Source organism: Tripterygium wilfordii, chromosome 10 (assembly GCF_013401445.1).
Source record: "Tripterygium wilfordii isolate XIE 37 chromosome 10, ASM1340144v1, whole genome shotgun sequence".
Lineage (NCBI taxonomy): Eukaryota > Viridiplantae > Streptophyta > Magnoliopsida > Celastrales > Celastraceae > Tripterygium > Tripterygium wilfordii.
The window spans coordinates 2404346-2428074 of record NC_052241.1 but is presented as its reverse complement, the minus strand read 5'-3'; the positions used below and the strand labels follow the sequence as shown (position 1 = coordinate 2428074).

The following is a 23729-nucleotide window of genomic DNA, read 5'->3' as shown; positions in this document are numbered from 1 at the left end:
ATCGTGTTCTGTTAGGAGTAGAATTAAAACCTTCCGGTTAAACAATACTAAACCTAAAACAATTAAAATCCGATTCCTAATACTTAAAGAAACAGGCGTCCAAAAGGAGAAGATCACAAATAATTTTTACCTAAAGAGGGGAAAAAAGAGAGGAGAAAAAGCTTCCTGTGGCCGACTCACCATGAAGAGCAGGAGAGGAAGAAAGTACAGAGATAAGCACTGCATCAAGGAAGAAGAAGGGGGACTGTCATTGCTTCCAGATGTTATTGTCATGGACATTCTCTCCCGTCTCCCATTGAAAACCATAATTCAATCCAGGTGCGTATGCAAAACATGGCAGAGCTTACTCTCAGACTCTTACTTTGCTTCTCTGCTTCAACAAAAGGCACGCCCCACGCTAGTACTCCAGAGTGAACCCAAACAGGGTCCTTCCAATTTCTACATGGTTGAGCTTGAATCAGGCATCCATGGAGTCCTGAAATTCAACACCAAGAACAACATCCCTACCCGTCACGTTGAGCTTCTGGGTTCTTGTAATGGGCTGCTTTGCTTGTTTGCTTTGAACTCGATTAGAAGTTATTATCTCTGCAATCCAATTACTGGCCAGTTTGTCAATACCCCTTCTAATTCAAAGAAACAAAAAAGGGTTGGTAAATTAGTTGCAACTGTTCATGGGTTTGGTTTCAGTCCAGAAAGCAATCAATACATGGTCCTAAGGATAACCAATAAGAAGTATAATCACCCAAACGTAAATCTGCGCACAGAAGGCGAAGTTTATACCTTTGGAACAGATAATTGGAGAAGCATAGGGGAGGTACCCTTCCCTGTTCATCATAAATTCTTTAGTATTCAACTGAATGGTGCCCTTCATTGGATTGCTGAAAGAGATGCTAATGGTGGGTCTGACATTATATGCTCTCTCAACATTGATACCAAGAAGATTAGCACAATCGCAACGCCCCCTGACGAATTTGACAGGGTTGATAGTGAGATAGTATTGGGAGTTTTGGAGGGTTGTCTTTACATATGTGACAGTATGAGTTTCTATAACCTTGAGATCTGGTTGCTGAAGAATTATGGAGTGGAGTCATCATGGAGTAGAGAGATTGTTATTGCCAAAACCTCGCTTCCAAAGGAGATGCAGGATTGTGTTCTGAAACCGATTATGAGATTCAAGAATGGAGAGATTTTGATACAAAATGACTGTAACTACATGATTTTGTATGATCCAAGGAGGGGGAGTTTTGTCAATGTCTCAGTAGGCAGGGTAGGGCATGAATTCAAAGCTGCTGCTCATGTTGCCAGCTTTGATGCAATCCCTTGTTTGACATTCTAGGGGGAAATTTGTTTACTGTTTAGTAGATTCACATACTTCTTGCTTGCTTGCTTGCTTTATTTATTTATTTTTAGTTAAGATCAAGAAAGTGTGAATGGTATTTCAGAAAATCAAGACACCAACTATGCATCTAGGAAACCTCAACGGATTGGCCGAGTTGGTTCCTAATATTTCATATAAAGTATAAACTCATGGATCCTATATTCGAAAGCTCTCATCAACACTTTGGAGTCACACTTCAAGGGTTGATCCCATGTAGGAAAACTATCCAGAGTCATGATCTCTTGTAGGGAAACTCTCAAGAGTCCAGGCACATGTACGGGTTTGGGGTTTACTCCATCGATATTGGATCAAAGGGTCATGTCTTGACGAGGTCCCACGATTCCCTAAAAAAAAGAAGAAAAAAAATCCCAGAGTCCCATGGGGCCCATTTTCAGTTGTCCTGAAGCAGTGAGGGATTATTGAGAGATACAAATGCAACTTGTATGAAATTTCCAATTCATCTCAGAAAAAAGTAGGATTCTATACTTTACATTAGATGATCAGAAGATGATTCCTCTCTCTCTTACTCCTGACACAATGCATAACGAAAGAATGTCATGGAGCATAAATCCAATTTCACAAAATTAGTAGATATCACCAAACATAACTCACACTAATTTCATCCCAGTTAAATGATAAATGCTACAATAAGTTCACGTGAGAACTAATCAATGATTCCAATTCTTTAGCACAAGGATCTAAAGGACAAGTATTTCCTTCCTTCTCTCTACTCCGCTAGGTCTTCCTCTTCGTCTCCCTACAAATGCGACTGTAAACAACAGCCACATTAGAAACTTCCGTCAGTTCTCCGTCATCTTTATCTGATTGATTTTCTCCGTGACTAGTAGTAGCTGTAAGAGTTACATTGACAATTAGAACATCTGTGTACTAGTTAGGTCAATTCGATGGATGCCCTGACAATTGCTAATTTTTAAAGGTACAAGCAACAAGAATTCATCTTTTCAGCATGCTGCATTTGGGCTAACTGGATTGGCATGAACAACCATATCAGGGCAAGTACCATCAATCTCATTCAACCTAGTTCCCGATTCACCATTACACTGCTCATCTAACCCACCCTTTGAACCTGAACTTGAATGAGCAGCCATATCAAGATCAGAAGCATTATTCACTTCAGATGAAGCTGACTTGACGTTGTGTTTCCCATTTGATTTGCATTCATGAACCATGCTAGAATGGGACACCGTGTCAAAGTTTGCAACACTACTTCTTTCCAATTTCCTACTCTTACTCTTGACTTGTTGCGTTGATTCAGCATTAGCAATGCGATCAGTATGGCTAACAACCATATCAAGACAACTGGCGAAACTTTCCACAGGTTTTGTGCCTGAATCATCTCTATGGTTGGCATCAGAACTAGCTGGGTTGTGGGCAACTCTCCTTGCAGGAGGCACATCATGAACATGCTGTCCCTCGTAAGTGGTTATCACCAGTGCTGGGTCGTGAGCTGCCCTCTCTACAAGTTTCTTTGCAGGGCAGCCATAAGTTGAGCATCGATAGTAACTCCTACAAAATGAGAAAAGCCCAATTCTGAATCGAATTAAGAATAATGCTATAGAGCTAATATAGAAAGTTAAGGAAGTAGCAGTAGTTAAGCCATGGTCAACAACCAGCTGTAAATGAGAGAAAAAACTGAAATATGAGAAAAATATATCTCACAACGGAAAGGCAAATATACTCTTATGAATGTCGAGGAAAATTAGCTCCTCCTCTTGTATATGGACATTAACATCAATATCACAGACGAACATGTTGCCTAGTGGTAGAATTGCAAAGGTGCAACCTAGAGGCCATTGGTTCAATTCCTAGAAACAATCCCTCCACATATTATGTGAGAGCAAGGTTATGTGCATCTTGTATGTCTCCGACCCCGCCCACTGCAGAAGCCTTCTGCACGTGAGTTGTTTACTTTTTTTTTTATTTACCTTGGATTTGGATTGCCTTTCACTAATTTCTGCCCATATTTGCGCCATCGGTATCCATCATTTAAGATATCTACTTCACTTGAAGTTTGGACAACCGTACGTGGTTCACTAGTTGGTTTATCCATCAGAGTTGCATCACCTTTACGATTCCTTTTCTTCCTGCTTGATATAAATAGCAAAATGGATAAGAAAAAAAAAAGAATCGTCTGTTTAAGATAAACAAAAGGAAAGAGTTTACTAACATACGTTCGTTTTGCACCTGTACTGTCACCAGTATCAACCTTGTACCTTGTCCTGCTTGAATCCGAAAGCACAACTTTTACATCATTCTTTGATGCAACAGTAGAAGAAAGTTGAGGAGTATTTGTTGCCTCAATCTCATGGGGTTTCTGCCTCTCTACATGACATAATTATTCCCCATATATGAAAGCACAAAAATGATTAAATAACCCATCAACCTAAGAGGAAACAAGAAAGAAAGTATAAGACTACTTTCTTACCTTCCATGCAAGATAAGGAGGATTTATCTCTTTTTTCTTCAACAACTCCAACATCTACAGGGAGGTTGTCTCGAGGTTTAGGATGATCATGATGACCAAAGGAGATCGTATTTATAATCTGTCCATCAAGGGAAATCTCCAATTGCTTTTTCACTAGGCACCTTGGATGTGTGCATTTGTAATAGCTCCGTATAAGCTCATTCCCTTTGACAATTTTCTGCCTGCATTTAACATATTTCTGCCCATATTTTCGCCATTGATATCCATCCTCTGACACTTTCTCACGTATAATAGGTGGAGTACTTTCGTGTTGACTAGATTGCAAAGTAATGGAACCCCCATCAGGGGATTCTGAGACCTTCTCGGGTATGGCAGAAATGCTACCTTCTTGATCAATTCGTAATATATGGCTCCCAGCATCAGGCTCTTGTGATGCTTTCTCGGGTATAGTGGGGGCAGTCCTTCCTTCTAGGTTAGATTGCGATGCATGAATTCCACTTTCAGCAATCCGTTGAGATACGTTACCCACATCATCAAGGATCGGCTCTGAAGCATCAGGCTGCCCTACTTGCAGCTTATTATTAGAAGCAACTTCATTATGTGTTTCTCCTGAAGAAACCATGTGAATATATGCCCTTCTACAAAATTGGAACTGGATCAATTCAAGGAGCCACTACTGCAATTGACCATAGTTCCGGACAAATACCATATACGCTGGTTGTTTAAGCCTGAAGAAGCATTCATAAAGCCTAGATCAACAACAGTAAGAACTGCTAACCAGAAATAACTTATTTAGCAGATAATTGAGAAAATGGGAGACACGTTTCGCACAACCTAAACAAGAGACTTGCATCCATACAATGAAATTCAATTAATTGTTCCACAAAAATTTTCCAATGGATGCTTGACCAACAATTTGTTTCTGATATAGGAATACACCATATTAACATAAATATACGCAGGTTTCAAGATGTCAAACCCAATGGTCCAAAGGTAACAACACAAATCTTTCCAGTTTCACTCAACTAATCGCATCTGTTCAGACTGTTTAAGTAAACAAATGCAGGCAAATGGCGCAGAAGGATTTCAAAGGAGAAATTAGACTCAAAAGTGTGATCTCCAGATCTAAAATGCAAGCTTCAAAAGTTTACATAATATGTTGCTTGCACGTCATACCCTGAGCCAACAATCTTCAATGTACAGAAAGGCGTTTCCTAAAGTTTCATTAAAAGGACATTTAATTCAACAATTGGGCATATCTGAATAATGAGGCTAGAATTGTCAACTCACTTATCAATTACTTCTAGCCCAAATAGGCAAATAGTTACAAATATATTCTCCAAAAAAAACATTTCCCTCTTGTTTGGTTACCAGGAAAATGAAGGAAACAAAGCATAGTACAGTAGGTATGCAAAAGGAACAGCAGAATTAAGCCCAGGGGAGCTCAGGATCCAAGGATTCTTTGCTTTCACATACTCCTGACAAGTAAACAGATCCTCAAAACCCCAATTTGCTATAATTTCCTATGATTACTAGGTAAACAAACAGGGAACATCGCAATTTTGAGCTCCTAGCCACCTATCTTCCACAAAATTCAAATCAATTACACCTACTCTAACATACAACCCAGACAGTAAAAATTAAACATAAAACTAAAACAAAATTACAGTAAATACAAGTGAAAAAAAATTTACACATAAACCCAACAGATCACTCAGCTCATGATGAGTTTACCTGTTCCCATGAGAAACCCTAGCTTCTTTTTTGCTCTAAAAGACGACTCGGGATTGGAGCCAGCGAGTCAACCACAGAGAGATGAAAGCGAGTCAGAGTTTAGAATCGAGGTTAGTACTTGGGACCAATCCACAGCTGGACTCGAAGTAGAGGAAAGGCGAGAAGAAGTCGGCCTCTGATTGGCTACGCGGAGGTACAGTGAAGGTATTGTGTGCTATACTGTCTCACGGACCGAGGCCCAATTTGGTAAAACATATTGAAAATTGCAGGTATGTTAAGTAGAAATTGTGGTAGCAGAAATGTTTGACAATGGTTATAGCAAATATGCTGTTTGAAGTTGAATGATTGATAATGTTTGATTCAACTTTTGCTTGTAGCATTTATGCTATGTAATATTATGTAATAAATAACATGTAGGAATATTATGCATTTTAGTAGAAACAAATGTAAATAAATAGTAAAATAAATAACAAAACTTTATAAAATAACATAAATAATTAAAATAACTACACATGTCACATGTCACTCGATCTCTGTCATTGTTGTACAAGAAAACGAATAAAAATAAATTGAAAAATCTTGATTTTTATCAAAGAGTAATAAAAAATCTTGATTTTTATTAAAAAAAAACTTTGAGAGAGTTGTCCACAAAAGGGAGAATTTTTTAAGGATATTGTGGGTACACCATTAAAAGTTTGAGGAAAATAATGATATAATTTCGAAAATGCTATTAAAATTGTCCTAAAAGGTCGCATTTCCAAAAGGCTTTAATATGCTACTAAAATTGCCTCGGTTTTGTTGCCCGAAAATGATCGTTGGCAAGCAACAAACATTTCTACTACAAATGTTGGGCAAAATGCCTTATCAAACTGGTAATGAGATTGTGGTTATCATGGTTTAAGGTCTTCCTTTGCTGTGTGCCGTTCGATAGAATTGGTGTCGGACTCACCGAGGAATCTTGTTCCAGCCAATCTTTACTCTAAAACGCTATAAAATATGCTCTATTTTAGTCTGTCTCATCCCTCTCAAGATAGGAGTGACGAAACTATGTCCGATCTAAATGATCGAATCTGTCCAACACTGATTAAATCAATTTTGAACATAAATTTATACGAAATTCGAGTCCAAACATAAATTTTTTGTTAGATTTAAATAAGGATTCGGATCCAAATACAAAAATCTTGTCATGTTTACTTGCCCGGATCCTAACCTAGATTAAGTTATTGACTGGTTTATTTATCCTGATTTAAACCAATATAAATTTAGTCAATTAAGTGCATTCAAAATTCAATTTGAATTAAGGTATAGACATGTAAATATTTCGTAATCTCATCCGAAGTTAGGGTCCATAGGCTTCGAATCTTTTTTGTTTTTGAAAGGAAAAAAGCCTGACTCACTTGGACCCAACCACCCTTGGGCTTGAGCCCACGAGCTTCAATTATTTGAGGCACATAAATGTGGCCCCGCCCATCTGATGAACAGTTTCCCTTCTCTGGCTTCCGATCGAGGCTAGATTTTACCTTCCAAGTTTTCAACAACACGGCCTCAAATCCTACATCAAACCCTAGCTTCAATACTACTCACAACTTTGGTCTTTCAGAGACGGGAATTCTAGATTCCCTTTCAATAATTCAATCTTCTCGTCTCCTTTAGTCTTTCTTATTGTAACCCTAACCCTAATTACGCGATGCTTCTCTCTCCTGGCCATTCACCCCGCCACCTCTCATCACCGTCACCGTCTTCTTATTCTTTTCCCAACAATGCCCTCTCGAATGATTACTCTTCAGTTACACCCACAAACCATAAAAAGAAGGCGACGGTGCTGGATGAGGACACATACGTTGCGGCAATCGAGAAGATTGTCGAGCGCGACTTCTTCCCTGACATATCGAAGCTCAGGGACCGGCTCGACTGGTTAGAGGCAGTGAAAACGGGTGATCCGATGCAGATTCGGGATGCGCAGTTGAAGATCATTGAGCGTCGTGGCAAGAAGGTAAATGATCTTAACCCTGGGGGTCGGACACAATCACATACCCCCGGTTCTACTTTTATGAGAAATTTCACCCCTTTTGATGAATTCGGTAAAACCCCAAGAACCCCGGGTGTTCCGAATAGTGAAACATCTGGTGGTGTAGATTCTGGTGACGGTTCTGATGGTATAGAGACTGCATTGTCGCTTGATGAGTTCTTTAGAAGATATACAAGTGAAGATAACGAGAGTTTTTCGAAAATTATAGAGAAGGTGAATAGGAAGAGGAAGGAGAGATATGAGTATCTGACGGAGGGTGAAAAGGAGGATGTTAAATTGCTTGAAGATGTGAAGAGAGATCGAATTACTGATGGCTATGGCACGTCATATCAGCCGCCGAGTACTTTGGAAGGGTGGAAGTACACAGCAAAGAACTTGTTGATGTGCCATCCTTTTGATCTTGGTGAGGCCCCATTGACTGAGGAGGAACGTGCTGTAAGATTGAAAAGTTTAACCAAAGAAATCAATCGAACAAACACGCACTTTCATGGTAAAATTCTGGACAATGGGCCTAAAGATGATGGCACAGTTGAAGTGCTTTATAATCCAGTTGTTGGTGCAACTCCCTTCCCTGTTTACAGAGATGGGGATAAGGCTAAGAAGTATGATTTGGACGATTTGAGGAAGACACCCAACCAATTTTATTTGGAATCAGGGAAGAAAGCAGAAAATGGGTATAGTTTTGTTAGAACACCATCTCCTGCTCCTGGTGTTGATGTATCCCCATTTATCACTTGGGGAGAAATTGAAGGGACGCCATTGAGGTTGGATACTGAGGATACACCTATTGATATTGGTGGTAGTGTTGATGGGCCACATTTTAAAATTCCGTATCCACCTGCGAGAGATGTGAAGGCTCACTCCTTATCAAGGGATGCTGCACGAAAGTCGAGGGAAAGGTCGAAAATGTTTCAGAAACCACCATTGCCCTCACCTCTTAGAGGGGGGAGTGCTAGTCCAAGCAGACAAACTTTTTCTCCTGCTGCCCAGAAGTTCATGAGGAATGCGATTGCAAAATCATCGTCTTCTATTGATGAAACTCTTCGTGCCACTTACCGAGGTGCAAGTCCTGGCTCTAGTACCCCAAAGAGTTTGAGGAGTTTGTCAAGGTTTGGAAGGGATGGAAGTATGGTTTCCAGGTCACCATCTGTAAGAGAGGGTTCTAACCCTTGCTAAAATAAATTCTCTGCCATATGCTCTGTATAATTAGACCATAGTTTTGTATTTCTTATGTTGGCACTCAATGAAACCTTTTTTTGTGCGAAATACATGTATAGATTTTTCTGGTTTCACTGTCATTACTGTTATGAGTTTAGTGGTAATGGGCCATTTATAAAATTTTCGTGATGATTATCTATGCCCATTTAATAGAGCCTTTTCTTTTGTATTTGTTTGGATTTAGTGTTGGAAGAATTGATCTTTTGTTTTTTGACTTTTCGTTGGGGGTGGGTGGGAAGGAAGGTTTGATAAATGAGCTCTAACAGATTGTAATCATTTAACTTTCAAGATTGTAATCTTCTGAGATCACCAATGGCTTTATGTTATTTGTTATTTTTTGAGATCGGGATTTCTGCATATGTCTGGACCTTACTGCTGTGAAGACCATGCGTCCTGAGTCCTTGCTTTCTCTTTCATGCTCCATGGTCCCGTTCCTCTTAAAGGTATAAGTCTCAACTCTTGTTTCTTCTTCGTGGCCGAGATCAGAAATTTTTAGTGCAGATTTGATTTATGGATCTGGATTTATAGAAATGTCTTTGTCTTTGGGGATTTAATTTTGTCTGCTCTGTGGATTTTTATTTGGCTTGGGACCACCTTCATGTTTTACTTTATAGATTTATTATCAAATGGGTCTTCTTAAATTGTTATGTTAGTGATTTACCCTTGCATTTCCATGATGATGATGTATTTTTTGTGAGGTTTCAACTGGACTGAAATTGGGCCACATGTGGAATGTAATTTCAGATCTGGTAGCTTGATGGAAGATAAGGAAACGTTTGTCTATGTTGTCATCAGTTCTACCTGTTCTCAGATTTTTAAGTGCTCTGTTAATGAATATTCTTTTAGTATGATGATTAATTGCATTGTGTGTATTGTTTTTCATAGAAGTTGGGATATGTTTTTATGCTTGGATCCAGTAAGAAGTTGTATATTGTCCCAGATAGACCAGTTAATGCACTGACTTTTGCCATAATATTTGACATTATTTCTTAATGAGAATCTTTTATCTTTGTAGCTACAGGGGTGTGTGCATGTTGCAGTCTTCTTTCATGGCCCAGCCAGCCGCCCAGGTACAACACAATTACCATGCTCTTCTTGACAATCCTTGGCTGGTTTCTGTATAATCATCTTTTGACTCGACTTTGAGGGGAAGATTTTATTTTCTAGTACTTTGAGGGGAAGATTTTAGCAAAATGCAGACATTGCAAGCCTCAAAAACAGTCATATTCATTCGAGTGTTTTGCTATAATCAGTTTCAACTCGAGCCATAGATTTTTCCAAAGTTGGGTCGGGCTAGAACTGTGCTTTTAAGCAAGGGTTGGAGCCCGTGTTTGTTGTCTGTCAGCTCGGCCTAGTATCTCAGGCCTAATTCGGATTCCCAAGCCTGGCCCTGATGATCTCGATGCTCTGGCAGATCTGTACAGTCCGACCAGCAAGCCATCGCAGCCAGAAACAATAGATTAGAGGTTTGAATGCGTGTATTCTGGTTTTCAACAACTGTGTTTTATTATCTATTGCAATACTCTAGGACATCTCACATGGACACTCATGACCTGCATTTCAATCCAGTATCCCTGGTAGGAGGCACTTGGGACTGCTCTCACATTGTAAGTTTTATCACACAGCTCTAAAATGGCCATTCATGCGAAACTCTGGCTAAGACTGCAATGGACGGGATAGGTCAACCACATCTGTGCACAATGTTACTGCAATGGACAGGATTGGGGTGCAAGATGTAAGCATGCTTTATCCCACATGATATATGGATGGAGTTGTTGTTTCCACATTGTAGTCTATGCATTCCATAATTAAAAAAACAAGTGGCAGGCTGGAGCCGACCATGTAACCTACTATGCCCAAGTCCATTACGGATACAGCAACCAAGGGTTCAGATTGAATTTGGGCCTCTGAAAAGACCGCAATGACCTTACTTACCACCACATTGTCACGAGATTAGTTCCATGGCTGAAGGGTATAAAAGAACTGAAATTTTCACAACTGTAATGAGAAAAATAGCTGGAGCTTTCACAGGACAGCTAGCCGGTGGAAAGACCAAAGGTACCTTTCGCCAAGTGCATAAAGAAAAAGATGCTGCATTTGCTAAGTAATTATGCATTCCCTACAAAGAAAATATAATAGTATTACCAATCTTGACTTCATCACATTTCTTAAACCTTGATTAACTACAGTTTTATCTCTCAAAACTGTAATTTTCAGAGGTATAGCCAGCGGTTCAGCAAAGCGGGACCGCTAACGGACCCGCTTTGCCGTCCGCTGTGCCAAACAGACACCTTATGTCATGTGAAGTGTATGATTCAATTGAGCAAAGTGTGGCAACATTTTTGACAGTTGACACCTTTTTGCTTTTTGACATGGTACTGGACAACACAGGTAGCCAAATTAGGGTTACAAGCATGAGATGCAACGTTAAAAACTAGAAAGTGTCATATAAGTTACCCTGAAATAACATTTCATTTTTAATTTTTGGGTTTTCAACATTGATTGCTAATAAACCAAATTTTATTAAAATTTTTGAAGATCTATTTGAATATTGCACAGGCATGAAAATTTGATAGTGTTGTGCAAAGCCAATGCCTTTCTCTCTTTTTTAACCGAGAACGACGCTAAACAAACTTATTATTTAGACATGGAGAGCCGAAGGGTTTACCATATATGGTGATGGGAGACGGGGAGAGTCACGAAAAGCGTAACAAATACAAACAATAATTGGTAAATCTTTCATAATAAGTGGTGCGTACAAACAATAATTGGTAAATCTTTCATAATAGGTGGTGCGTTGTGTATAATGTTAAAAAACAAGCAACATTTTTTTATAATTGAGAATTCTCTAACCCAACATGCCTATCGGACAACTGAATTGACTCCAAATTCGGATTGCCAATTCAATTAGCTCCACGTTGGCAACAAAAAAGAGCGGATTGAGGTTTTTATGGGAAATAACGCCCAAACTGTTGGATGTAGGAGCTGAAGTTTCGATCTTCCTACTTTGGTTGATATTGACAAACCCACCACTCACAGCATTATAATAAAATGCAAAAATATATGAAAACAAGAGAAAACTAAAAAACCACGCACATTTTATCTTTTATTTTAGTTTATTACAATGTAAAATCAACCCTAGCAGGAAATTTTTAATTCTTTTGAAAAAAAAGGAAATTAACTTTCTTCCATTTCCATGGTATTTATATATTCCTCACACCACAAGCAAAAACCTTCCTTTCTCCCCTCTCTCAAGAGCTATTTCTCTGAAACGTATAAAACTAATATCGTACTTTGTTTGGTAAACTGAAATTTGTGTTTGGCAATCAAATTGAAGTACATAATTGAAAGTTGAGAGGAATTGTTTTGGAGGGCATATCTGTAGAGGAGGATGAGCATGCCCTCCGTTGTTATTATTATTCTGCCTCCTCCCAGATCTTATTAGTTTTTTTGGCGAGATTTGGCATCTGGGTTTTTTCCTCCAATCGGTGCGTTTCGTGGGATTCTAGATTTGGCTATCGATCTTTGCAGTTTCTGTTAAATTTTGGAACTTGCTGAATTTTGTGACTGATTTTTTTTGTTTCTGGGTTTGATTTTGTTTTCGGTCTCAGGTGCGGTTAATTCTCGGTTGCTTGATTGATCAGAGCAAAGATCTGTACTTTCTAGATTGAATCCGAGAATTTTTTGTTTTGTGCCAAACATACCGAGTTTGTGTTTCTCTTAACTAGCTAAGAAGGTATTGTTTCATGTAATCTGCTTAACTAGTAATTGTGTAATGCTATTCTGCAGTGGAGATGTTTATGATCCATCGTCCACATTTGTATTGGTCATCTGCAGTATAGATGTTCTTCTGCTGTTGATATAGAATTGGGTATTATTATTGATCGGATCCGCTGCCAAATATCATTATGGCATTGATGCGGTGTCTGATATTTTAAAAATAGAACAGTTTTGCCGTTTGTTTTGAATTGACTAATAGTGTTGCTCTGCATTTGCCAACCTATGAAGTTTATGAATCATTTATTTTTGGCATGTAGAAATGGCGCAATCTGATAATGGCAAGCTTTTCATTGGTGGAATTTCTTGGGACACCGATGAAGAGCGCCTCAAGGAGTACTTCAGTACTTTTGGGGAGGTGATGGAAGCAGTGATAATGAAGGATCGGACCACAGGGCGTGCCCGGGGTTTTGGTTTTGTAGTTTTTGCTGACCCAGCTGTTGCAGAGAGAGTCATTAAGGAGAAGCACAACATTGATGGCAGGATGGTATGCTGCTCTGAACTACAATTAAAGTATACTTTTTAGATTCTAAAACTGTGGCTGATTTATCGTTGATGCTTTTTTTTTGGATGTTTTCGATGTTACAAGAAACTAAAGGGAAGTTCATTTCCTGATCAGATTTAAAAGTCTTAAACTGCGGGAATTCATTTATTCCTGGTACTATAGTCAACGAATTTCAAATTAGACCACAAGTAATCACCATTTTCGCTTCTTAACTGTTCATGTCTTTATGACGATGCTAGTTTTATTTTGCAATTTTATCGAGTTCACAGTGTTCATACTTCGTTCATCCTCTGTTACTGGAGCACTTTTTAACCAGTAAGTTTCCTAACAGGTTGAGGCGAAAAAGGCTGTTCCTAGGGATGATCAGAACATTCTGAGTAGGAGCAGTGGTAGCATCCATGGTTCTCCTGGTCCAGGTCGCACAAGAAAGATATTTGTAGGAGGTTTAGCATCCACGGTCACAGAGAATGATTTTAAGAATTATTTTGATCAGTTTGGAACGATCACCGATGTTGTGGTGATGTATGATCACACCACTCAGAGGCCTAGAGGCTTCGGTTTTATTACTTATGACACAGAGGAGGCAGTGGACAAAGTGCTAATGAAGACCTTTCATGAACTGAATGGTAAGATGGTTGAGGTTAAGCGCGCAGTTCCAAAAGAGTTGTCGCCAGGTCCCAGTCGCAGCCCAGTGGGTGTGTATAACTATGGTCTGAATAGAGTCAATAGCTTATTTAATGGTTACACTCAGGGATATAATCCAAGTACAGCTGGGGGTTATGGGCTTAGAATGGATGGTAGATTCAGTCCAGTTTCTGGTGGTAGAAGTGGCTTTCCTCCATTTGGTTCTGGTTATGGAATTGGCATGAATTTTGAGCCTGGATTGAGCCCGACCTATGGAGCAAGTGCCAATTTTGGTAATAATTTCAGCTATGGAAGGGGTTTGAGCCCTTACTATATTGGCAACACAAGTAGATATGGTAATCCTATTGGATATGATGGAGGTAACGGAGGAAATACTTCATTTTTCAGCTCAGTTACTAGGAATTTGTGGGGGAATGGGGGGCTTAATTACAGCACGAACTCTGCAAGTTCCAGTGCATATATAGGATCTGGAAGTGGGAGCCTCGGAGGAAGTGGCTTTGGCAATAGTGGAGTTAGTTGGGGTTCTTCTGGCATTTCAGCTGAAGGAGGGGGAGCTAATGTTTCTAGCAACAGTGCAAATTTTGGGTACAGAGGTGGTGATAACAGTTTTGATTTGGGAACAGGAGGGTATGGAAGAAACACTGGTAACAGTGCAGTTCCAACATCGTCCTATGCTGCTTCAAATGGAGGTTTCGATGGAGCCTTTGCAGACCTTTATGGCGGAGGTTCAGATTATGGGGACCCCACTTGGCGATCATCAAATGCTGATCGAGATGGATCTGGTTCCTTTGGTTATGAGCTTGGTAATGCAACTTCTGATGTTCCAGTTAAAAGTTCTCCTGGTTATGTTGGAGGGTATACTGTTAATAAGAGACAGCCAAATAGAGGTAAAAGCTTCTTATTCGAGATATTCATGTAATCACTTGCTCATTTTTGTTGAGATCTCTTCCCAAAATCATTCAATTATAAGAAAAGAAATGGTTGCTAAAGTGTTATTTCAACTGAACTTTCTTGCATTACTGTTATGGGCCCTATATAATTATGCAAGGAAAGCACATTCCTTGTGAAACCATTCTCAGAAGACCATAGTTGAGTGTGGACACATGTAATTGAAAACGTGTTTACCTCAATTTGAAATAAGACATAGTTATAGCATAATGTATTTTGTGTGAAGCATGCACTGTACTTGTTCTGTGCGGATATCACCATATGTGCGACACTCAATCATTCAAGTGATTTTACTTTGTAGTTTATTGTTCTTTTCATCTTAAGTTCTTTTTAGCATCGCCAGTGTTTGTGTTTCAATTTATCATGGAATAGAAGAATCTTTTGATCAAATTAGTGGCCAATTAGATTATATTATGTCAGAGTTCACTGCTGCAGAAATTCATGCAAACCTCATGGTTGAGCAGCAGAAAGTTTATCTTAATAGGTGACTGGAGTTGAGTAAATAGTTCAATGGATGAAGGAAAGCGTGGCACTGCAGACTTAACACTACATGCATGTGAATATCTTGGTTTTGCATCTTGTTTTTGAGATTATGTTAGGAGCCCTGGGATCGCGCCTTTGATGTTCCACCTCTATATCCGGAACCTGTTTCTTGTTCTTTAATGATATCTTCTTGAAAGAATTGTTTGTGGTTAGGACTTGTCAGATTGTCGATACTTTTGGATGATTATATAATAGATATAGTATTGAAAGACAATATTTTAACTCTCGAAATGCGTGTTTGTTTTTGATGGGATCAATATGAAGGATGAAAATGTATAAACATCCAAATGTAATGAGATCTTGGTTAAATAACTGGCTGTGCTACCATCAATATAGATATCTAATAAAATGCTTTGTCAATTCGTTTTTTTTGTTGGACTGTCATTGACGTGTCTTCCATTTTGGACCATATTGACCTAATTTCATCTCATTTTATTACTGACCGACCCATAGCGTCTGCAACTTATAAAGGGGCCCTCTCTACCTTACCTTGCACGCTGAACAAGTGAATGGTTTATGGACGTTCTACTTTTGGCCTTTCATTTGAGAAGTAATTCAACTGTATCTTTTGACTATTCTTTTCATTGTTGCTTTGCAATGCATGATGTTATTCAGAATGGTTTGACACTCGTTATTGAAAAGATTATGTCATTGCTCTGCTTTTGTAGATTGATATTTTCTAACTTGCTGGCAAATTTTCGTGGTTTTGATTTTGTTTCCACATGCACAACCAACGTACAATGTTGATATGGTCAAATCAGGAAAAAGCTTATACATACACTCAAATTAGAAAAGTGAAATTATATAAGGTTCTTTTTTCTTTAATTTCATTTTAGACACAAACCAAAAGTGTTACCTTGAATGTGGCTCTCAGATGTGGTTGAATTTGTTCATGAGAATTGCTTGCTTCTATCCTGAATGTCAAAAGAAATGTCCGCTTGTTCATCAATATGATGGGACTTTCCTGAGTTCACATCTGAGTGCAGTGTGGCAGGGTAATGTAATAGATTGGATGCTTAGGGACAAAATTAGGTATGTATTAAATTATTTGCAAATAGAGATTTGATAACAGAGGGACAAGAAATACACCGAGGTGACAATTAATAAAGATATGCTGAAAAATTAAGATAGGAATTCAACCGAGTGTTTGAATTGTAATTGAGTTCTCCCCAGCTAAAAGATATGGTTGTAGGCTTGTAGCAGTTACCTTCAGTTGGCCGAGGAAGTGGCTGTGGTGTAGATGTGTTTTGTTTGGTGTTTAAAGTCATTCATTCTATATGACGTGCGCCCGTTTTTTCTTTCCAATCCTTTTTATGGAAAGCCATTTTCCTGCATATAGTTTCAGCTCTGCTGATGATACAAATCCTTGTCTTTATGTCGGTGCACTTGCGGCATGTTTTAAGTTGAATTAGTTATGAGTCTTGCTTCTAATACTAACGTGTTACCGTTGCTTATCTCTTGATCCAGGAATTGCTGCATAGGAAGCATTTTGGTTATCAAGACAATGTAGGCAAATATAATCTGGTGAAGCAGGTGAACTGTGAATTTTGAATACCCCCATTAATATATATCTGTTTAAGAAGTTGGTTTATCTAGAGCTAACTGAAGTGTCTCTTGAAGAATTAAAATTTTAGGGATAGACTTTACAAGTGATTTTGTGTCAAGGCTTGAGTTTTGAGTTACATTTTAGGTTTTGGTTTTTCCTCTTTTTTTTGTTATTGAGTGAGATGTAAAATCAGATTGCCGGATATAGTCGGAAAATGTATCATGCATCTCCGGTGGTCGAGGCCGAGGCGGCAATACATAAAGATATAGACTTATATTTTTTTTGCCCTAGATTTTTCATGGTCCTGTAAGCTGTGGATTCTTGTCAGATACACTTGGGTTTTATGTTCCCCTGACGAGGTTATTGTTGATTTTTAGCAGTGTGAAAACATTTTAAGGGATACCCATCTAGGGTTCCCCAATAAGTTACCACAGTTTCTTATTCTTTCACAGTAGAAATGCTTTGTTCAACAACTTTGTTAGTTTCTGAAATGGATGTTTGATCTTACATACATTTTCTTCGTTGGCCGACGAAATGGCATTGTCATGTTAGTGATTTTTAGGTATTCTTTCACAATATACGCTAACAGGGAAAACACACATAAGAGATGCCGACGCATTGCGTCAAAGTGACGCAAATGAGACTTAGGGACATGACACACCATTACTTTTAAAACTAATTGGTTTGGAGTAACGCGGAGCTCCACATAAATCATACACTCACCATGTCAATGTGGGGCTAGGTGGGGCATTACCCACCATTGTATTCCCTATGTTTGGTTCGGTAAGTAATTCCATTATAGTGTTAAGAGTCGAAAAGTTTACTCGTCAAACAAGATGTTTACAGTCCAAAGACATGCAGACATCATTGATGGGGTGGGCAATCGTAAGACACCTTTGAAAAGCGAATTTCAGGTCCTCAGAAAGTGAATATATGCTGCTGACTGACCCCTCCCAAATAGTCTGTGATGGTAAGATATAAATGGGGATTATAAAATATGTCAAGTTTCCAAAGAGAGATAGACTTACATCCTTAAGAGCATCATCGTATTCCTAGCCTTAGCTGCCTTAGTCTCATCTATTCGAGGCAAAACGTGATACCCTGTCCCCTCCCTTGTCTGTCCATGACTGCAATTTTCTTTTTCCTTTTTCCCGACTTTCCGCTTTGTTTGATTTCCCACTATTTCTGCTTTTTGTCCAACAGTGCCTTTCCCAATGCAAAGCAACAAACACATGATATATAACATTCTTCACCTTCAAAACCTTTCTTTATACTATCACCATCTTTATATGCTTATTTCTTATTTTCCCAACTTGGGATTTGGTCTCTCTTACCAACACATCTTTACTTCATGTGGGTATTTTAGAGAATAATTTCTCATTCACTCAATATCGATTTTTCGTAATGTAAATATACTACGTTCATCTACTTTCGAAGATCCCGTTCCCATGGACTTGTGAGTCTTACATTAATGGGTATCCAAAATAGGTTGATTGTTCATACGATACCCAACAATTATAATCAAACATAACTAACATATTATGTTTTAACCGAAAGAATTAGATGATAGGAATTAGGAATGCAAAAGAAGAATTAATTTGATGGATTGATTTTGTTTTCCTTTTCTTTCATACAACAGTGTTAGACATCCTAACAATTGTTCATGCATTTTAATTTTCGTCCATACACCTCAACCGCTGGGATCATTTAGACGTTTGGCAGATACAACAGGGCCATAGAAGCAACCAAACATTTCAGTTTCACAACGACCAAAGGATTGGGCTGGTGGGTAATGGGCTCATGCGAGTAGCCTATTGGGCCAGAGAGTCAGCCCTGACATTTTTGAGCAAAGGCGCGCGGTCTTGAAATTTTATTTTTAAATTTCAAAAACCCAATTAAAAATTCAGTAATTTTCAAAAAAATAACTAAAAGTAAAGTCGGAGCTCTGAAGAGCGAGGGCCTGAAGAGTTGAGTGGAGGCAAAGATGGGAGGGGGTTCAGAGGGATCGAAGGTGATTCTGGTACCGTATATGGAGGCTCACGTTCCAAAGTACCACCGGTGATCTCCTCCGAGCAACAGGGACGGAGTCTCTCTCCCTCGATGAGGACTGAGGAATACCGAATGCAGCGATCCTCTCGGTACTCTCTCTTCCTCTTCCTCTCTACGTATCGGGGCAAGATATCCATATGCATATTATTTTCGTGCTTTGCTTTCCTCGTGGTTTATCATAAATTCCGTTCTGATTCTCTGTTTTCTTCTTGATACGAAAGCCAATTTGGTTTATATTGATGAGTGATTGATAACTTCGATGCAGAGCATACGTTCATTGTATTGGAGAGAGAATTGGTCGAGATAGAATTCGTTCATGGATATCCTCATGTAGAAGGTTAGTTTAATTCACAGCCTTATATTTTAGAACTTTTTCGTTCTATATTTCAGTTAGGAATCGAAGAATGCAGAACGATACCTAATCGAAGAATGCAGAACGATACCTAATCAAGGAATGCAGAACGATACAGACACACAGGGTTAGTAGCAATCCTTTTAGATTGCTATATGCCTTCCTTCAGATATGCCAAATTAATGTATTATTCTGTTATTGTTTGTTTGCTTTGCCTTGTTGTATGGAGAAATGAACAATGGTGAAACATAGGACTGCTGTATACCTTTCAATATGCCGAGTCTTTCTATGTCATAGTTGACAAATGTTATACAAGGAACCAGTTAGTGGGACACAAAGAAAACAAAGAATTGTTGTACTGAGAAATGAATGAGGTTGAAAGGTATGACTGGATAACAACAATGTCTGAAACATGAATTAATTTATTACTTGCCAGTTCATAAACTGTGGGTTTGACAGTTTCCTTAGCTACCTAAGGGTTGATAGTAATAATTCTCTTGAGAAGTTACTCAAGACTGAAGTTGAATCCCGCATACATAGTTGGAAATTGAAATGATGAAATATAGGAGGGGCCATGAGTTTCCGATCTTTTCTTTAATCATGTCAGAAAATCCACCGTATCCATGGACTGAATATTAGCCCCTGACGTTGGATGTATCTGAGGGACATTGTTTAAAACTGAACTTCCAGCTTGCCATACATGATTAATGGTAGTTCTTTTATTTAGTGGGCCTATCTCGGCAAATATAATCATCTCATTATTTGCATATGTTGCTGAGATTTTTGATACCTTAAAGCTGAGAGTTCCTGGCTGCATTGAAGGATTGTAGCTGGTTATAGGTGTTGGATATGCAGTCATACTTCCATTAGGATAACGAAAAGCAACAAGTGCCTGTGATCCTAGCATGGCTGTAGCAGTTGGATTGATTGCCCATGCAATCCATCCGGTTGAAGTCTGGGTGGCTCTATAAGCAATCTGAATTCTTTTGGTAGATGGCATGTAGTTCCAATGGAGATGTCCCTGCAGTACTGGAAGGTCACTGCAAGATCTGAAGACTTGCTTGTTTGAAAAGGTGTAGTTTGAGCAGGTTTGGGTAGAGGACATGAGGGTTAAAGAAAGAAGAATACTTGTCAGCAATATATACTTTGAGGTTAAGGCCATCATGCATTTGGACCTCCCAAGGTTTATAATAGCCAGTGGTATGGTGTTCGAGAAATGGGTGGTGCGCGAAGGTAATATCTGGATATTTGCAAAGGCAAATTGATATACGAAGGTTTTTCTGACGAAGGTTTTTGTGAGGCTGAGAGGGCTAGAAATCTCTGATTTGATTTCTGGATAATTTGGTGGTGTTGTGGAGAGGTCGAAAACTAATGTTCATGGCTTCAAGCTTTCAGTATCCCATTTTTAAATTGGGGAGGTAGTAGGTACCAATGAAAGAGAATTGGTTTAAAAGTTTTGCTTCTGCAGTTCTTATTCAGACCTAGTTTTGAATAGGAAATTAGCAAGATTTTTTTAGAATTTTGATCGATAGGAAGGAGTATAGATTGTTTCTTAATTAAGAAAACTATGCCTTTTTTTTTATAGCAGATGTATTGAAATTAAAGATCAAAGGTGGTTGACTGGTTAAATATGTTAGCTAGCCTTACTGCAATCTTAGAATATGTTAAAAAAATGAAGGTACTACACTTATGGGAGAGCTTCCCTTCTTTCTACTTCTCTCTTACTATTTAACAGTCTCATTTCCTACTTTACTGGCTACCCAACTACATAACTGTCTAGGAGTGTTACAGGTCCAACATGAAATTACTTCTCTTCCTTACCCTCTTGTAAAACGAATGGTGGAATTGTTGACTTTCAGTCTTTTGTCACTTTTTTTTTCCTTCCCCATTCTGTTATTCTACAGTATTCAAGTTGTAAGAATAAAAAAATGGCCAAAATATAATCAAAGTTGAACAGTAATCCTTAAAATTTTCAAACAACAATAAATTGGTTGGTGATTCATCTCAAACGTGTTTTGGATTTTTTTTTGTGCAAACATAATTATGTTGACAAGTGTAGCTGCAGGCCAAGGAATAGCTGGTTAGTGATAAAGTAATTAACGTAGGTGATTATAGTGTGTAAGGAAGGATTATAAGTTCTTTTTTAGTTTTTACTTTTGGTTAAATTTCCATATGAGCATAGCTTACTTCCAAGAACATATGATGGCAAAGAAGATTAGGTGAGATGGAGGCCAAAGAAAATTAGGTGTGAATAGTATACGCTTTCTCATGGTTGAATAAGTCATTGCTGAGACCTGGTAGGTTTTGTAAATTTTAAATATCCCACTTAGACCTGGAAAGTAATTGAAGGTCCACAAAAGATTGCTAATCCCCTTGTTAGACCTGAAGCTGGGGTCCTAGACTTGGATAGAACTTATGTTTATTAAATTGATTCTGAGCTCGATTTATTTATTTTTCTGTTAATTTTGATCATGTTACTTGTTTGTGTAGGTGTGGCAGTTGTGGGGACAGTTGGCTTGATCTTATTGAATCAGTGATAACGTATTGATTGCTGGTAAAAGCTTGGGCATTTTGATGTTTGGCTGCTAATAGAGTTAACAATTAGGTAGATTTGCAGTTTTGATTTGGGTGGTTGGTGAGGGAGTGTTTTTTTGTGAATTGTTGTTGTTGTGACACTGAGTTGAGGCTTTCACTTGTGTTAAGAAGTGGGTTAGTGAGAATCAGTTGGTCTTTGCAAGTAAAAATAAAAATATTAATGTTGAACAGGTTTAAGGTTTTAGGATTTTAGCGAAGTAAAATGTTGTGTTCCTAGACAATCAGGTAGGAAAGTAGTAGAATTCTTTGGGTGTAAGCTTTTGCTTAGAACTGGTAGTGTTGTTTGTTACATTTGGTCAAGTGTGTAACATAGACAGATTTTTCTCTCATTGCATTGGGCAGTAGTAAGTCAATAAAGTTTGGTCAAAAAATTCTTATGCAGTTGCTTATGTGGGTGACTAAAGTGTAACAAAATTTTTTTGAGGGACTAAAGTGTAATAACTCATATCTTTCGATGCCTTAAAGCATAATTAATCATTTATCTTATATTAGGATGGACTCTTGAGATTTGGTTTTGTTGTGGGTGGACCCTACAGCAAAACATGAAAATTGACGGACCGCATAGGAGACTCCACACACACATATAAGTCGTGATTGTGGGAACCACACGAGCGAAATAGATTGACGGTACATGGTTACGTAACATGAAAAGGAAATAAAATCTTTTGCAATATCTTCGATGCTATCATTTTTTTTTGTCTATCTAAAAGGGAATGATATCATATCTGCTGCACATATACGTAACATGATTGGTTCCTCTCCTAGTCTTATTGGAGTTAAGGGTCTCTGCGATGAAAGTCAGTCTAGCATCCTTGTTTGGGGTCTAATCTTCCTTCTTCTTTTTTTCTTTTCTTTTTTTTTTATTTTTATTTTTTAAACAGATTTGATGGCACCGTGAAACTGCAGAATATTGTAGACAATCCTACTGTAAGTATTCTTAACTAATCCTATTGGTGCATGTCCGAATGAGTCTTTTGGAAAAATTCTCCATTTTTGTCATTAAAAAAAACAACCAATGACTGCTGATTTTATGTAACGGGGTTTAATGCTGATGCTAATGTGGTGGATGACACTTACCTGATCACATACTGCTGGTTTCGCAAGGATTACCTCATGCTTACACAAACACAATAATAATATCGTAGAATAAACGTTTACTTGTATGTGTGCAATTTCGTTGGGGTTTCAACTTTCAAGACAGAAATAAAAGAGACAAAATCTTTTTATATAGATTGATGCCTCAATTATGGGACTTTGCTTTTTTGTGTCGCTTTGAAAAATTAGTCTCTCTGAAAAGTTATGGACTTTGCTTTTTGACTCGTTTTAAAATATGAAATAACAAATTAGGTTCACTGATTTTGAGCTGCATCCCCAGGGCAAGATACATATTAATTTATTTATAGATGGAAATGGTTAGATAAATGATGACAATGAGAGATACACTAATTGTCCCTTGGTTAATTTTAAGTTAAAAGTTATGTATACTCCTTGTGATTTAGGTGATTTTGAGGTACAATATGTTGCAAAATGTTTTAACACCACCTCTCGGATTTATGTATTTCTCTAGTCAAATCCTTCCAACAATTCTCCGTTAAACACGTTGACGAGGCAACTTGTAGCACAGAGAATGCATCTCAAAATGACATAGACCACATGAGTTGTCCATGACTTGAAGCCTTAATTCTATGATCCGAGGTAAACCACTAATAATAATTGGTTACATGATTTACGAAAATAGGTCATAGGAGCTTGTGAAACCGAATGACAGAAAGTGGAGGAGGAAGACTGCAAAGGTTGTTTATGGTATTTATTGCTTATGACAAGAAGGTCTATGGTTGAATTGGTTCAGAGTCCCTGTAGTGGAAACTCCTATAATGTTCATTTGGACGGGGAGATAGGAAACTGCCTGCACTGTCCACTGTAGAGAACCCACACGGCTTAGGGGACCTCATATTAGCTCACAA

The 23729-nt window shown here is 38.3% G+C and overlaps 5 protein-coding genes and 1 long non-coding RNA gene across 7 annotated transcripts; 4 read left to right on the top strand and 2 right to left on the bottom strand.

Annotated features, from left to right (window-relative positions):
- The first annotated feature begins 7 nt into the window (after positions 1-7).
- On the top strand, positions 8-1336 carry LOC120007223 (F-box protein At3g07870-like). The gene has a single exon (XM_038857433.1). It carries the CDS (start codon positions 182-184, stop codon positions 1334-1336), a length of 1155 nt encoding a protein of 384 aa, XP_038713361.1. The 5' UTR covers positions 8-181.
- Positions 1337-1913: 577 nt separating this feature from the next.
- On the bottom strand, positions 1914-5734 carry LOC120007806 (WRKY transcription factor 1-like). Its single transcript, XM_038858260.1, has 5 exons — positions 5559-5734; positions 3825-4552; positions 3571-3721; positions 3325-3483; positions 1914-2905 (listed from the first exon to the last, which is right to left on the bottom strand). The coding sequence occupies exons 2-5, from the start codon at positions 4444-4446 to the stop codon at positions 2341-2343; spliced, it is 1497 nt and encodes a 498-aa protein (XP_038714188.1). The 5' UTR covers positions 4447-4552; positions 5559-5734; the 3' UTR covers positions 1914-2340.
- A 1311-nt stretch (positions 5735-7045) lies between these two features.
- On the top strand, positions 7046-9015 carry LOC120007878 (splicing factor ESS-2 homolog). Its single transcript, XM_038858352.1, has one exon. It carries the CDS (start codon positions 7246-7248, stop codon positions 8761-8763), a length of 1518 nt encoding a protein of 505 aa, XP_038714280.1. The 5' UTR covers positions 7046-7245; the 3' UTR covers positions 8764-9015.
- A 3009-nt stretch (positions 9016-12024) lies between these two features.
- Positions 12025-17227, top strand: LOC120007646 (heterogeneous nuclear ribonucleoprotein 1-like). The gene is made up of 5 exons (XM_038858021.1): positions 12025-12293; positions 12417-12541; positions 12843-13069; positions 13419-14619; positions 16691-17227. Exons 3-5 carry the CDS (start codon positions 12845-12847, stop codon positions 16702-16704), a joined length of 1440 nt encoding a protein of 479 aa, XP_038713949.1. The 5' UTR covers positions 12025-12293; positions 12417-12541; positions 12843-12844; the 3' UTR covers positions 16705-17227.
- Positions 17228-18701: 1474 nt separating this feature from the next.
- LOC120007940 lies at positions 18702-22853 on the top strand. Of its 2 annotated transcripts, XR_005470270.1 has the most exons (4): positions 18702-18907; positions 19084-19297; positions 21661-21775; positions 22647-22853. It is a non-coding gene; the product is annotated as an uncharacterized LOC120007940 (long non-coding RNA). The 2 variants fall into 2 exon arrangements; XR_005470269.1 differs by lacking the exon at positions 22647-22853 and having other exon boundaries at positions 21661-22566.
- On the bottom strand, positions 19288-20382 carry LOC120007939 (cytochrome b561 and DOMON domain-containing protein At5g47530-like). Its single transcript, XM_038858430.1, has one exon. It carries the CDS (start codon positions 20333-20335, stop codon positions 19769-19771), a length of 567 nt encoding a protein of 188 aa, XP_038714358.1. The 5' UTR covers positions 20336-20382; the 3' UTR covers positions 19288-19768.
- Positions 22854-23729: the final 876 nt, after the last annotated feature.

Bases quoted from the DNA above. Each gene is read 5' to 3' on its own strand.
- LOC120007878 (XM_038858352.1), top strand. From the start codon at position 7,246: ATGCTTCTCTCTCCTGGCCATTCACCCCGCCACCTCTCATCACCGTCA.
- LOC120007223 (XM_038857433.1), top strand. From the start codon at position 182: ATGAAGAGCAGGAGAGGAAGAAAGTACAGAGATAAGCACTGCATCAAG.
- LOC120007939 (XM_038858430.1), bottom strand. From the start codon at position 20,335: ATGATGGCCTTAACCTCAAAGTATATATTGCTGACAAGTATTCTTCTT.
- LOC120007646 (XM_038858021.1), top strand. From the start codon at position 12,845: ATGGCGCAATCTGATAATGGCAAGCTTTTCATTGGTGGAATTTCTTGG. The intron at 13,070-13,418 runs GTATGCTGCTCT...GTTTCCTAACAG, and splicing joins ACAACATTGATGGCAGGATG to GTTGAGGCGAAAAAGGCTGT.
- LOC120007806 (XM_038858260.1), bottom strand. From the start codon at position 4,446: ATGGTTTCTTCAGGAGAAACACATAATGAAGTTGCTTCTAATAATAAG. The intron at 3,484-3,570 runs GTATGTTAGTAA...TATATCAAGCAG, and splicing joins AGTACAGGTGCAAAACGAAC to GAAGAAAAGGAATCGTAAAG. The intron at 2,906-3,324 runs GTAAATAAAAAA...CTCATTTTGTAG, and splicing joins AAAGGCAATCCAAATCCAAG to GAGTTACTATCGATGCTCAA.